Genomic DNA, 16,224 nt, shown 5'->3' with positions numbered 1-16,224 from the left:
AGTTTAAAAAGAGATATCATAGTGGCGACTGGTAAAAAGGGACATGAGACTAGCACTTCTGCGACAGATTTACTTATTCAAGCAATAGGTAGGTAGCTGTTTTGTAGGTTTATGTTTACGAAAAAAATGTAGTATATATTATACTTAGGAGTTAGGTGTTATAATTAATGAAATCTTTGAAAATGTTCGGCATTAATGTTCCATTGTATTCATTTAGATTTTAGAGTGTAACATTCCGAAAATGAGAAAATGAACAGCTTTTCACTCTCAGGCTTCATCCAAATTCTTTACACGGTAACGCAATAGTGCTAAGTATTTTCTATCTAATAAAACAATAAGTGTTGCCAGAGAATAAAAGCCACATCTGTCCGGGTGAATCTGTATTTATTCCGGTCATACTTCAGTTTAGTCCGGAAAAATGTTGCCGCTCCGACGATATTGCTTTTACTTTGCATAATTTGGTGCAACTCTGTGGGGAAAATAACTAAATCTTGCTAACGTGTGAATGCTAGTAGAGTAAGTAAGGATTCATTTCAACGGATCTGGACAATAATAAGGCCTTGCCGCCTTAGATTAAGAAGTAAGGACTATTTTTATTCTTCTTTATTCTTCCACTCCAAAAGGTAGCAGCGTCTAAGACTATCACAAGAATTAATCGTTTGAAGAATAGCTTCAAAATGCGTTCTAATTCAAGAAAAAGCGACACCATCTAGTTTCATAACGTCCATATTTTGTACTTGCTCATGTAGAGTTGAGACTTGTTCATAGAGTTCATGGATGTGAGTTCTGAAGTTCTGTAAATGATGATGTACTGTATACATCTGTAGTACAAGATGGATACAGTAGTCTGTTAGAGGTTTCCACCTGTCTGCAGCGTGCATGTCAAAACTTGCCTGTCGCCAAACCTGTTACCTAGTCTGCGCGACAAACTTCCCAGTCAAACCTGCCTGCTTTGTCATATTCAAGTGTTTTTTAAATGCGTTAATTATTTGGATATCAGCCTGCATACATTGAGAATGGATATGCCATACAGGGCCATAATATTTACTTTAGCTTGTGTATGTGCCCCTTATGTAGAGTTTTTTGTGATTTTTATGGGCAAGCGCCACAGCATCATGAATTTGCCCATACAAAATAACTAAAATAAAATTTCTCTTTCAGCGTTGCTACATTCACAGTGAACTCTATAAAGGGAACTTATACATACCCTTTAATTATTATCACTTTGTTTTGTTAAAGCTGTGTCTGTATGAAAATTCTTCGTTTGTCTTGGTGTAAAGGATAAATCAACTTCCATTGTATGCTACATCGAACCTGAGTTCTATTTCCTTTAATTTAGCATTCAAATTCGTTAAATCGAAGCTAAAGGTGTAATTGAGAAGCTCAAACAATGAAGTTTCATTTGAAGCAAGCGAAGACTGCGACTCGACGGATACTGTACTGTCGCATTGTCGTGATACAAATAATACAATAGACAGGTGTGTACAAAAGCTTGGTGAACGACCAAAATATAAAACAGTAGCGTAACTCACGTGCTCTCAATATATCTAATTCATGAAACAAAGCTAGGTTTTACGCGCACAGTCAATGAGGGTGTTTGAAATTCTATTTAGGTCCAGTGCCGCTATGTAGCCTTAGAGTATATCGTGTCAAATAGACATATTATCGTGCCACATGACAGCTATGTCGTGACACATGACAGCAGTTTGACACGATAGACCCTTTAAGCACCCTCAATGCCACGTTATGCGCTATTTAGGGGACCAAAGTCCAAACAGCGCACTATAATCCTGAATCGCGCTTTCGAAGTTTCTGACACCGGCGTGACATTTACAACGTCTGAAATAACGACAGGGACAGTGTCGGAGCCCACTGCCCTGACCACAGATTTTACTTATTTTCCTGTTCTGCGGACCTGACCGAGCATACAACCTCACCCGGTCCGAAGGTCTTTCTCAGAGGATATAATGATATTCTTACATTTGCATTATTTTGCCCGCTAAAGTTATCTGAATTCTGAAATCAATAAAGTGTAGCCATGAAATCCGGGCCCCGGCGCGGCGGTATATGTAGTATAAAAATGGTCTACTGTATTAACATATACTGTGCAACGACCAAGCATCGGAATGTAACATTTATCAATTACGAGTCTTTAGTTAATTCTGATTTATGTAAAACGGGTCGTAACTCGTAATGCGAGTGAAACTAATGCGAGACGAAAAACACAAATTACTATGCATTAGAATAGAAACCTCCAGTAATCCTATAAGTTACGTGAATGAGACAACCGTAGCCCGATTATAGAAATTCGAATTTTAGTTGCTAAACACACTATGCCGAAGTTTCGCTGCGGAAATTCCGCCTGATTACGTCAGATATGTCAAACGCATACAATATAATGCGACGGAATTTCGGCATGGTGTGTCATCGGTTATTTAAAATACATTGCAGGCGGAATCAAGCCGAACTTCCGCCGCGGAAATTCGGCATAGTGTGTTTAGACTGTAACTGTTAGTTTAGACACTAAGGTGATTTAGATTTCATACAAAGCACCCGTGCACGAATTCTCTTTAACAGGATTGGGGCACAATAGACATAATTCTGTCTACTCTGATTGGGGTATACCGTATACCGTATAGTAAACACATTTTAAGTCACAAATTCCGCTTGGTACTTATAAACTGAAAAAAAAATCTTCACTCCTTGCTAGGTAGGTATTTTTAAATATTACTAAAATTTCCTGTGGGCTGTGACCAATTAATTATTCTACTTGAGTCCTAATTTAGCTGGAATTAAATGAACAGTTAAGATAAATGAATGCGTTTCTGACCGTAACTTATAGCGAACTAGTGCGAGAGCAGGTGCGTGCTAAATTTATCACCCAGTAGTTTTTTTTTTTTACTTTCTTACCGTAAGAATTAAGAATTAAAATAAGCATATTATGTAATTTACTATGACACACCAACTCAACAGGGGCCGTACCACGAAACCGTTTTGAGACTCAAACAATCGGACGAGAATGCCGCGTCCTACTCTTACAAACGTGAAATGACGTTGTTAGAGCGGGACGCGGCATTCTCGTCCGATTGTTTGAGTCTCAAAGCGATTTTACAGTAGGCCAACTGATACATAAAATCCTTACTAATAAGTTCTAGGCAATATTCTGAATGCGGTAATGTGTTTGTCTGTCTGTGTCATATTTTTTTAAATGAAATAAGGGGGCAAACGAGCAAACGGGTCACCTGATGGAAAGCAACTTCCGTCGCCCATGAACACTCGCAGCTTCAGAAGAGCTGCAGGTGCGTTGCCGGCCTTTTAAGACGGAATAGGGTAATAGGGGAGGGTAGGGAAGGGAATTGGGTAGGGGATCGGGCCTCCGGTAAACTCACTCGGCGAAACACAGCGCAAGCGCTGTTTCACGCCGGTTTTCTGTGAGAACGTGGTATTCCTCCAGTCGAGCCGGCCCATTCGTGCCGAAGCATGGCTCTCCCACGTAAATTCATTCACGCTTTCAACGGCTGATTCTGGTAGAGACAGGATTTTTCCTGTCCGTCAAAATATCTCTACAAGCTTCAAACTCGACAAAAAATATAGTCTATATTATATAGATACTATGTCCTACTCCTACTCTTTAAATGGGATAGGTTTTGTAGGAAATATCAAGGTTTTCACGGGGCAAACAAATTCCTGCCCAACGGATTGGCGGCTACAATTAACTGTCTCTTTCTACAAGTATATGAAAGCTCTCTTTTTTATTGATACTACACTATCAGCACGATAATGTTGCTTAAATCCATAGAGAGATCAAGCGTTGTGTACATTCCCGACATGACACACGGACAGACAGATCCACAAATATTGATATCACACACCCGTATCAAACGCTTGTCAAAAAAACTGTGGGTTTACACATTGGGTGCCTTTTAGTACGCATTCGAGCCTTTTCTAACTCGTTTTAGGAGCATAGAGCGATTGAACACAAAAGAAATGATTTAATCATTTAATAACTCAATGCTTTTCCAAAAAATGCTCAAAAATGCCCAATGTGCCCAAAGAAGTTTTCACTTTCACTTCATAACAATGAAATAGTTGCTGATATATATTTAAATGCAGGAGCATACAAATATACATCACAGCAAATATAAAAAAGCAGAATTATTATTATACAGATTGAGCATATTGGTAGAGTTCGTTGAATCGCCGAATGTGAACTATCTCTGTACGCTAACACGGTTGAACATTTCCGCAGCAAAATATTTTCAATCGTCCCAGTTTCGTCACATAAATCCTCGCACGAGATGATAAAAACGTGTTGCTTTTGTTTCAAATTGTACCTGAAATCAATGATATTCTATGTTACTAACGTAACTAGATTGGAAGTTTACGGTAGCAACGCGTTGCCACTTCGAAGATGCCTGCAGGCATATCTCACATACATAATGACATAACGAATATATGACTTGACATTGTCTTTTGAACAAAAAAGTGGTTACGCATTTCTGAGAATCTTTTGTAAGACATTGCTACTCTAGTATTTTAGAAACTCATTGCCTGAAATGGTCCGAAAGTAACGTACCGGGAAAACTAAAGGGACATCTGCGATTCAGTTCAAAATTCCCTATCGAATTTTATTCGAAAACTAAATAACAACTAAGCTATTGGTTAATTCTCACTTGCGAGTTTGATTGACCAATAAGAAGGAAGTTTCCAAATACGAAATGAATCAAACTCCATTTCTTTTTTGAAATGAAGGGTACACAGGTTGTGAATTTGAAAAGCATTAATTTATTTAATACCATCTCAGTAGATTTCAATTATTAAATGTTAACCCTATCAAAAGTAAATATTGGAAAAATGCTATCATCGCAGGCGCCAAACCGCACGTTCGCGCGGGCGCATATCCAGCCTCAGAGAAAAATTTTCGTGGAAAATTTTCTTCTCCTTCTTTATTTTGCGGCTTTAGTGAGCCATCTCGCAGCGATTCTAAATGGCAGATAATGTCCGAAATTGCTAAATCCACAATATTCTGAATGAAATGACCTGTAATGAGGGACAGGAATCCCAGTCGGGAGCGGCCCGCACGTGACCGCCTCCTCGGCTACATACAAATTGCAAAATTTTCCGAATTCCGATTTTGTGTCACCGCGTTTCATATCTACGAAATATTATCTAATAGTTAATACTTGTTGAACTGAAATTTCGTTTTATTGTAAACCGTAAATTTTTCGGGACGAAAACTCTGTGAATAGGTATGTCCTTTTCGAGGACTTAGTTTAGGCGTAAACACTAAATACTAGACATACCTATTCTCGTTTTTATTAATAAGCATAATATACTCGTAGATGACCGATAATAATAAATACTATGCACAGACACGGTCGTAATAAAGTAAAACCTTGCCTCTTCTTTCGAGAAAAGTTTTTTGAGGGTTTTAAGATAACCGATTTTCTAAAAGCTATCTAGCATACTAATTGCATTCAAATCTCGTTGAACGTTTAAATTAAGTCTGCATCATTGTTTGATATAGAGACTTGATGTAGAAACACAAACTAAACAACAAGATTTGCTTAATTTAGTTTGTGTCTCTTCATCTGTAAGACAGATGAAATAAAGTGATTCTAGAACTGTAGCATCGTAATTTAAATCGTAAATATCTACGTTAAAAAGTCTCTACATCTTTTTTCTGTACTACGCCAGAGATATAAAATAAAGAGTCATCTTGAACTACAGCATCGCAGGTTAAATTGTAAATATCTCCGGTAAAAACCCAACAAAGTTTGTTTTAGTAAACCTAGTGCAATTTATTCATAATTTTACAAGGCGATCTTTTACCTCTTTTTATCGCGTTTCTTTGTTACGTTTACCGTTTTATGGACTCAGTAAAAACACGACAGCGAAAAATGGAAATAAGAACCGGTTGGGTCGATACTCTTACCTCGCTAAGACAATTTTATGGACACTTGTTATAATTGCGGACTACGATGATTCAGACCGGCCGTTGATCCTTTTGGACATCATTGAAGACAGTTGTTTCATTAACATTGTATCATGTATAATTATCATTATCATCATCATATTATGTACGTTACACTCTACAGAGAATTGACGGGATATAAGAAGAGGTTGATTTCAGTGTCGCGCTGTTTGTTAGTACTCGGCCTTTGGGAATAAAACGTCTATAAATTCCTTTACGCGTGACACACACAAACATTGAATTTCGACACTTTTTACTGCTTTAAAAAGTCTAAAATCAGTACTAAAGGTAAAAAATATAGCAATAAATTTAAATGAAAAAGTCTGTCCCTGAAAACAATTTGTTACCAAAAAACCTTAAAATATATGTGTGGAAAATCCGCTAAATCTCATCTGATCATGCGAGACACGTGGGGGACGAATAAGCCCCGAAGTTACGTCGTTTTTCACCCACACCCAGATACAATGAAATTTATTCCTCTTTTACTGACTTTGTACTGTAGCCCGTAGTTTTTCCTTTCCAATTTACATTTTAGCTTTGGCTATAAGTAATATTGAATTCGAGTAGATAAATGGAAGTTAGAATATTAAGGATTTATCGCTTGCGTTGCTCTTTCGTTTTTCCATGCAATAGCTTAACAAAATACGGCTCTTTTTCGTTAGTCACGCTTTTATGAGACTAAATTAACATATTTATAGGCTACCTTTTCTCTTTCACTCCCCGAGGGATCGATTTCATTATGCGGATCGTCACAAACTGTGCAAACAAGCAAAGTTCCGAGTGTTTTGGTTCAATTAGAAAACTTAAAAGTTCCAGTGCCCCGAGAAATTCGGAAGAAATTCGGTCATGAGGAATATTTAAGTTTCCGAACTGTAATGAGTTCGTTTTGCAATCTCAATTAACTCAGTTTTGTAACGGGAGACAAGTTATAGCTTATAACCTCTCTATGAATAAAACATCTTATTTATTTTGTTTCTCCAAAGTCGAATTAAGATTTTTTCAAATTCTTTAGTTTTGTTGTTGATTGGTGGATAAAAATGATCATCGCTATATTTTATCGGATTATAATACCACAATTAGACCACAATAGACATAAACTGTCTGCTCTGATAATACTGTAACCCGAAGAGCCAGTTTTCGACCCCCTTAGTTATTTATCTATATTTTTCTATTTATATAACAAAAACACTCTAGAACGGCTTTTTTTTATGAAATAAGGGGGCAAACGAGCTAACGGGTCACCTGATGGAAAGCAACTTCCGTCGCCCATGGACACTTGCAGCATCAGAAGAGCTGAAGGTGCGTTGCCGGCCTTTTAAGGGGTAATAGGGGAGGGTAGGGAAGGGAATAGGGGAGGGTACAGAAGGGAATAGGGAAGGGTACGGAAGGAAATAGGGCAGGGTAGGGAAGGGAAAAGGGTAGGAGATTGGGCCTCCGGTAAACTCACTCACTCGGCGAAACACAGCGGAAGCGCTGTTTCACGCCGGTTTCCTGTGGGGACGTGGTATTTTTCCGGCGAGCCGGCCGTGCCGAAGCATGGCTCTCCCATGTCAAAAACCTGGCTGAACCGATTTGGCTAATTTTAGTCTTGATATATTCGTGTAAGTCCAGGGAAGGTTTGTCCGGGGCAAAAATATGTTTGGAGGGAAGTAAAACGAAGCTCACCGGGGCATCTAGTCTGAAATATTTCATAAGGCAAAATTAGAAAAGGAATTTATCCACGTTTTTCAGATTCGAACAATGACATTAAAATCTAGGCTGGTTGCATTTAGCTGTAACTCGTAAGTACTAGGCAGTCTGTTCTGTATTGTGCGCTGACCCGTATTCCGCGGCCACTTATTACTGAGAATAAAGACCCATTCAGAGGATGACTCGTTCGAGTGGCTCTAACACAATGACATATGAATCTGGGCGACGTCTGCTTACGAAAATTGGATAGAGAAGGCTGGGAATATTATTTGTTTTCTCAACAACCTGTAGCCATAATATGTTTAAATATTTTTTTGTACATTACGCACCTATAATAGCTAACATAAAAAAAAATTATACGCAAATATATAAATATATCTATATATTGTTTGCAACTTTGTTGCAAAGAATTTTAGCTATCGCGCGAAAAACATACAGCGTTAAAAATGCATGTTCTTTAATACTCCTAAGAAGGTAGATCCATACCTAGAGCCCATGCTCTATAAGCTACAATTCAAGCCTACTCGTAGTTCCGAGCCAACGTTTACTTTTCCTCAGTTCTGTAAGCCCCAGCCGGTGAAAAATCCCCATTACATTTAATTGGCTACCGGACACCGCGACCGGTATCGGCCCACAAATACAAACTTTCATCGTTCCCGCCGCCATTTAAAACTTCCCTGATTGCATACACCCTTATAGCCAGCCATTCCAAATATTATTCGTTTTGACCAAACTTTAAAATTGATACTTAAAAAACATAATTATATAATTTTGATTTCATTGTGCGTTTCAATAATGAGCTAAGTTGCTGTTAATTAGTAACGTATAATGATGTACGTTCAAATATTGATTCAATGCAAATGATACTTGTGTTATGTGTCGCATTGGCGGTTTTATCTGTTTTGTTTGTAGAGAGATTATATATTTGTCGTAGGCTGTCTACGACGTAGTAGCTATGATTACTACAACGTAGTCTACGACGTAGACGCTCCGTAGTACGGCCATAGACAAAATTGACAAAATTATATAGTACCTATCTGCTAATAGTAGTTACCTAAATGGCTTTTTGCCCGGCTGTTACTTATACTTTTTGCTCCTATGGCGGCCGATTAAAAGTTACATTACATGAGTTAGAGGAGGAAAGCACAATAATGTTATTGTGCTTTCCTCCTCTAACTCCTGTAATATAACTTATGCAAACATCTATAAGCTGTATCTCAGCTTATAGCTGTTTGCTCGGCTGCTTAGGGAGCAAAAATGTTTAAAACGCAACCATGGTTTACAACATCATTGTTGTATCATGTAGAAATAATAAGACTGAAATTGCTAAAAGAAGCAGTACATATTACAGTAGTATTGCATACCTATATAGTAGGATTTTTTTTTAATGGACGTAATGACGATAATGTATATAAAAGCCAGGTTGCACCGTAGGCCAAATTCGTCAGAGCGAGATGAATGGAACACAAATGAGGTATTTGCCCAGTGGGACAGCACACAGGGCTCTAAAAAAATGACTCACCCATAGACCGCCGCAGCACCGGCGATGCCGCCGCCGCACTGCGCCGCGACGTAGAGGCCAGCGCGCAGCGGGGACACGCGACGCCGCACGCACAGCGCCACAGACACCGCCGGGTTTATGTGTGCCCCTGCAAGATGACACATAGTGATACATTGATGATCGACAATATACAGAATATGAAACTTTAACAATGTTCGTGGCGGCCGAAAAGGAATATCTTCCGACCGAGCAAGATAGCAATTGCCAATAATTAGTCGCTGTTAAAGCATTTGTGTCCTAACCCACATTTTTTTGTTGTTAAAATTTTAATGTAGTTTTGTTCTAAATCATTTAAAGAACATAACTGCATTCTTAACTCGATACGTATTTTTTGTAGGTTAGTACACGAATGCTTAACAGCGTCCATTATTAGCATGCTCGGTCAGGACTTAGGCTTAGAATGACAAACTACATCCCGGAATCCTAAACCCTAGAGTTCCGCAGCACCCTGATTGGGTTTTATTAACGCCACCCTGTATGTTACTAATTTTATAGTGACTTCCAAATAAGGTGGCAGTTATTTTAAAAGCACATTATTAAAGTATTTCACATTGCGACTCGTGAATCGATATACTAAGGCCACACTAAGGCTGAATACAGCCCATCAATACTTTCAAACTTTCAGGAGCTAATAATTAATAAGGAATTAAGGACTTTATTGCCTTAATTATTTATAATAATAATAATGATAATAAATATACTTTATTGTGCACACGTTAAGAAGAAAATTACAACATTTATTAACTAATACAGTGTACTACAATGGCGGCCTTATTACTAATTAGTAATTTCTTCCAGGCAACCACAGGTAAAGGACTGAATATTATTGAATTATTATTATGAGTGTGCAATATTATAGTAGATAAGATGACATTATTTTTAATGATACATACACAAATACATACATACCAACATTAATATAATACACATATAAATAGGTAATAACATAAAAAGTAAGTACAGAAACAAATTTATAACTAACAATAATAATATTATAACTCGATATATTTATTAATATTATAACTCGATATCCACTTGAAATTAACGATTTAGAGAATCTGTGACGCTCTTGAAATGTCATCACTCATCACGTAGGCGGAGAGAACGCCCACTTCCATGTCCACTGTTCAGAATTAACTTACCCCTGACAGAACTTTTATGCCAACGACATAGGGATCATTCTCATAGGAACTTCATTGTAAAATAAATCTGAATGAACTGTTTATTTCTCACACTATTGCAAAATAATCTTTTTTGCTTACTCGACTACGGCTATGCCAAAAGGAACGAAGTATATTAAGACGCTCCGGCTACCGAGATGCCGTAATTTACCGTTTTTAGAGCCCTATTATCTCATAATTTGAAAGCTACAAAATTATAATAAAAATACAGTAATAATCTTAAGTATATGAACGTTCCTTTCATAGTTATTAATTTCCTATTTTTGTTTTTTTTTTATACTAATGATATCAGCTTCCAAAGTAATACCAATTTATTTAAATTCAAGCATACATTTAGTATCTCCTTAGTATTTACAAATTACGGTTATTTGAAGCACACGCCAATAGATCGACAATTTCATTAACTACATACTAGACGTTTGAATTGTTTTTAGGTCAATTTTGAACTAAGATAAGTAAAAAAATAGGATTTTGGGGCGATCTCGGCAACGCGGCAAATGTATGGTCAAGGTCGTTTGCTCAGGGGATTGCCATGTCTTTTGGCATACCCTGGCAGCGCCTAAACTATTGATTTGGTATTCATCAATATTAGGGGCATTCATTACTTACAAACAGCAGGGAACATGGGCTATCCCCTTTTGGCTATGGCATATAATGGCATACAATATCGATAGTCTAAAGTTGATAATATGTATCCGCGGCTAATACGTTTGATTAAATAACTATTATTATTATTTATTCATTAATAAAGCGGTTATGCCAAAGCTCCTTAAAGTGCAAAACAATTTATTTATACCGAGCCACCTCTGTCCTAATATAGTATTTCTATTTCGAGGCTTATAAAGGCCAGGAGCGAGATCGATATATATAAGCTGAATTCTGTATTAAAATTGTTTTAAGGAACCCGAAGATTAATTTTTTGACCGTTTTTCGGCTTATTCCACTTTCGACTTCCATCGGCCTACTGACCTCGAAATGTAAAATGGTGTCTGGGATCAACTTCCAGGAGAGAAACAGGGATTTATATTATTATGTTTGAGGTTCTCTATTGGATGTTTGTAGATATCTGATAATAATAATTCATATTGATATCTTTGGTATTATAATTTCAAGGAGTTTATGGCATTTAGGTGACATTGTGAGTGCCTCAATTATATCTCAACTTGTATGCTATACAGCCTTCTATCAACTGATAATATTTACCTACAAGGCATTTATAGTTGAACCATTATTTTACTGCGCATTAAAAGAACCTTCACGTTCAAAAGAACCTTCGTAGCTTCACTTTGGATCCTCTATCAGTTGTATAATAGGGAGTGTTCTGATGAATTGTTCGGAATCATACCTCCTGCAACTTTTCGCCATCGATCCACGCGTAAAATATACCATCCTCATCCCCTTGATGAGTGGCAGTCTTCCACCGTGCGTTTTTCACGTAAGTTTCTGCCGCGCACTGTAAAATTGTGGAACGAACTGACCAGCAGTATTTCCGGATCTACACAACCTGCAAACCTTCAAGAAGAGCGTATAATCAATATAATACGTGGGAGAGCCATGCTTCGGCACGAATGGGCCGGCTCGACCGGAGAAATACCACGTTCTCACAGAAAACCGGCGTGAAACAGCGCTTGCGCTGTGTTTCGCCGAGTGAGTGAGTTTACCGGAGGCCCAATCCCCTACCCTATTCCCTTCCCTACCCTCCCCTATCCCTTCCCTTCTCTACCCTCTCCTATTCCCTTCCCTTTCCTTCCTTACCCTCTCCTATTACCCTGTTCCCTCTTAAAAGGCCGGCAACGCACTTAATGCAGCTCTTCTGATGCTGCGAGTGTCCATGGGCGACGGAAGTTGCTTTCCATCAGGTGACCCGTTTGCTCGTTTGCCCCCTTTATTTCATTAAAAAAAAATCTCTTAAAAGGCCGGCAAGGCACCTGCAGCTCTTCTGATGCTGCGAGTGGGCGACGGTAGTTGCTTTCCATCAGGTGACCCGTTTGCTCGTTGCCCCATTATTTTATATAAAAACCTTCGTCGATCTATAATATGAATTAACACACGAACTATATCAGAGAATTGTTTACAATATAAGTAAATAAACTCCATCTTTTTGTAGTCGATTAATACCAAACAATATTTTATATTATCCTTGATTTTCCTCACCCTCATTATGTCAGAACTTGCGACGTTGACGTCAGGGAAGAGTTTCATGTGCCCTCGTAAGAAAAACCTCGACTCTCTATTTTCCATATAAAAACTTGGGACTTGGGATATACGCATCGACCCACGAACCGTTAGGCACTTATAAAGACGAATTTTGTAACAAAAATCTAGAAATACAAGACAGTATAATCAGTACCAGAATGATTTGAAGAAGTCTCAATTAACTATTAGTAAATCCCATATGAAAAATCCATATGAAAAATTATGTTTACGAAAGTGTGTCTGACTGTCAGTTAATCTGCCTGTAACCTGTAGACTCTAATCTCTTTACGCCTAACCAACTGAATCGATTATTATGATAAAGCTTTGTAAAGAGATACCAAAGTATCGTCGCAACAAAGCTCCGGGCAACATCTAGAACAGGGGTCACCAAATAGCGGACCGCGGTCCACATCCGGACCGCCGCGCCCGGCCCGCGCCGACCCATTGTGTGCGGACCAAGCATTTTCGAAGATGAACTTCGCTAAAAGTAAATTTCGGTCTCGACTTACTGATGAACATCTCCAGGATTTAATGTCAATAGCTTGCACCAATTTCACTCCAAACAAGCAACAAAAAAATAGAGTTTACCCGAACAATATATTATATTATGTTGAAGCTAACGTTTAGTATCTGGGCGTCTGTGCCTTGTGAGTTAGTGACTCTACATACTTTAGTACTCATCTAAAATATACATTATCAAGTAAACCCTTACAACCACGATTTTAACATCCAGTAGCAAAGCCGATACACTAAGAAAGCTGTACCCTCATTTACCCGACTGTGGGCGGGTTTAGCGGAGCCCACACGTGAGCTATAATGACAGTAATGCCACAACCCGCGTAGGGGCAGTAAAGGGTAACTGCAGTCTGCAACACGTGTAAACTATATTTAGGTATCAGTAACTAAATATAATTGTATTGTGTTAATTACTATAATTTTCATGTACATATTTAGATAGGGTCAATTCATGATTTTTTTGCGATTTTCCATCACCGGACTTTGGGAAGCTAATCACGCGTGAGCTTTTTTTTAATAATAATTCGAATTAGACTTGCCGGCCCATAGGCCCGGGACAAACAGGCGCCATTCTCTTCTCTTGAAATCTTTATATAATGCGCGGGTATCTATAACTATCTCTATAATGAATTAGCCTTGTATGGGCCCGGGACAAACAGGCGCCATTCTCTTCTCTTGAAATCTTTATAATGCGCGGGTATCTATAACTATCTCTATAATGAATTAGCCTTGTATGGGCCCGGGACAAACAGGCGCCATTCTCTTCTCTTGAAATCTTTATAATGCGCGGGTATCTATAACTATCTCTATAATGAATTAGCCTTGTATGGGCCCGGGACAAACAGGCGCCATTCTCTTCTCTTGAAATCTTTATAATGCGCGGGTATCTATAACTATCTCTATAATGAATTAGCCTTGTATGGGCCCGGGACAAACAGGCGCCATTCTCTTCTCTTGAAATCTTTATAATGCGCGGGTATCTATAACTATAAGTGACTCTATAATGGCTACAGTAAGTACGCTGAGTAGAGACTTTAATGGATCCTAGCTGCAGCTTGGTACTACTAATATATATAATTCTGTGCTGCAAGTGCAGCTAATTTGTCGCCCTGCGGTCTTATCACTAGAGGTAAGAAGTTTTAAATTTACATATTCATAAAAATCATTTTAACTACCACATTGCGCTATAGACACGGATTACGTTAATTTACGTTAGGACCAAGGACGTACTGAAATTTAATAAGTCGGAAAGAAATACGGCGTGACTGATAATAATATTTTTATGGCAGCTCATAAAGCAGATGATCGCAATTTTTTATTGGAAGCGCGGAGGTACAGGTAGGGCGCGGGTTCGACAAAATCTTTCCCGGTAATCTGTTACGACTTCTATAGCTCTTATTTAGGGTTGCCACAAAGTAATGCAATAAAATTATCTTAATATTATCAAGGTGATGAACAAGGACCATTTAGTCTAAACTAGTTCCTAAAGTTTTCGGTATAACATGGTGCATATATTTTTTCGCTATTAATTTAATTTTGGTTGGTTTTAAATTTATAAATGAAGAAAAGAAAGTAAATTAGCCAAACATCATAAGATCTCGTTGAATTCGCCAGTTGCATAGCTAGGTAATCTAAAACCCAGGGCCAAAAAAATTAGCTCTAGGGAAACATTCCCTAACAAGCGAAGGAGCAGGACGAAAATTGTTAATAGAATCAGGCGTTACCTTGCGGAGATCCATAGCTCTTAAAATTTAGTAGGCTCTATGTTATTATTTTTAGCAATATTATATTTACTATTTATAGAATATTGCTAAAAATAATAACATAAGTACTAAATCTTAAGGACGAAAATTACACACTATTTTGCAATACAGGTAAGTAGCAGCCCTGGCGTACAGCTGGCCGCTACATCTGACATGAGCCAATAAAAACGTTATTGTTGATTTATATGTCGGCATCCCGCGCCAGCCGGCTAACCCCAGTAGGTACCTACAGCTTATTATCTGTACGAGCTCAATAGAGCTTCGCTATTTCGTGCTTTTGTGTCAATAGTGCACTGCAGTATGCATTCTGTTACATTTTCTTTGTTCATTGATCACCGTGACGGAGCTCTTTTCTAATGTAGAGTAGATGGATCACCTGTTGATAAATTATCGTCTTGTCCCCTTTCGAAGTGCTAAGTACTTCTTGACCAATATCATTTTCGGGAGTTGTTAACTGGTTACTTGTTAGCAAGATAATTGTATGTTTAGAAGTACGTATTATACCCGATATGTGTGCAAAGCACAGAGTGAGGGTTGCGATGGCACAGCCTGAGGCCAGGGCCGTAGCTAGCAGCACAGCGGAGGCGGAGGCACCCACGCCGGCGCCTCCTGCTGCCCCGCACACGATGAACACGTAGAGGAAGGAAGCAGCGCACTCTGCAACCACAGCTCGCCACAGGGACAGCGTCCGCACCTCCAGCCGCGCCGGCACGCGACCAGCCAGAGCAGCCTCGCTGGCACTCTCCTTCCGCAGACCATCCAACTTCTCGAACAGAGTGATGATGTGCTGCTCCAAATTGTCATCGGCTATATTGAACGATTGGTCCGCCATTTTTGAAACTACAATAAACAATAACACAACCCTAGTACGAGAACACCATTGTTTTGAGATCGTTTTCGCGCGCGAACTACGGACCTCGGACGCGGGCGATCCGTCGTCCCGCCTGCGTGAATGGAACGCGACTGAATGAACCTGCCGGGGCAACCGCGGGGGCGCCGCACACTTGTTACGCCCCCGCTCCCTGCGCCCCCGATGTACACAAGTCGACGCGGTGCCCGCAACAATACACCCCTAATTGCAACAGATATACGCCACTTCAAATTATGATTTTATATTTTGGTCGCTGACCCCACATGTCCTGTATAATTTATGTTTAAAAAACTTGTGAAAAATGAAACAAGTTCACTGCGGCCAGCTGTATCTCCCCCTCAACGAGCAGTGCGGAAGAAGGATTTACAACACTCAATCATTTAACATAAAGGGTCGTAAGTGTAAACTCGTAAGACGTAACATCTAAATACCTACAAATCACCTAAAATATGTGTGCTTAAAAGGTCACATTA

At 38.9% G+C, this 16,224-nt stretch overlaps 1 protein-coding gene across 1 annotated transcript in view; it reads right to left on the bottom strand.

Annotated features, from left to right (window-relative positions):
- Positions 1-15,811, bottom strand: part of LOC121730554 (neurogenic protein big brain) — a 66,684-nt gene extending 50,873 nt beyond the window's left edge. Inside the window, exons 1-2 of the mRNA XM_042119651.1 lie at positions 15,385-15,811; positions 9,186-9,312 (exon numbers count right to left, since the gene is read on the bottom strand). Of these exons, the coding sequence (XP_041975585.1) occupies positions 9,186-9,312; positions 15,385-15,712 (455 nt within the window). The 5' untranslated portion in view covers positions 15,713-15,811. The remainder of the gene's footprint in view (positions 1-9,185; positions 9,313-15,384) is intronic.
- Between the last annotated feature and the right edge of the window lie 413 nt (positions 15,812-16,224).

This window comes from Aricia agestis, chromosome 9 (genome assembly GCF_905147365.1).
Source record: "Aricia agestis chromosome 9, ilAriAges1.1, whole genome shotgun sequence".
NCBI lineage: Eukaryota > Metazoa > Arthropoda > Insecta > Lepidoptera > Lycaenidae > Aricia > Aricia agestis.
The sequence above is the reverse complement of the archived record's forward strand: the minus strand, read 5'-3'. Positions and strand labels throughout refer to the sequence as shown.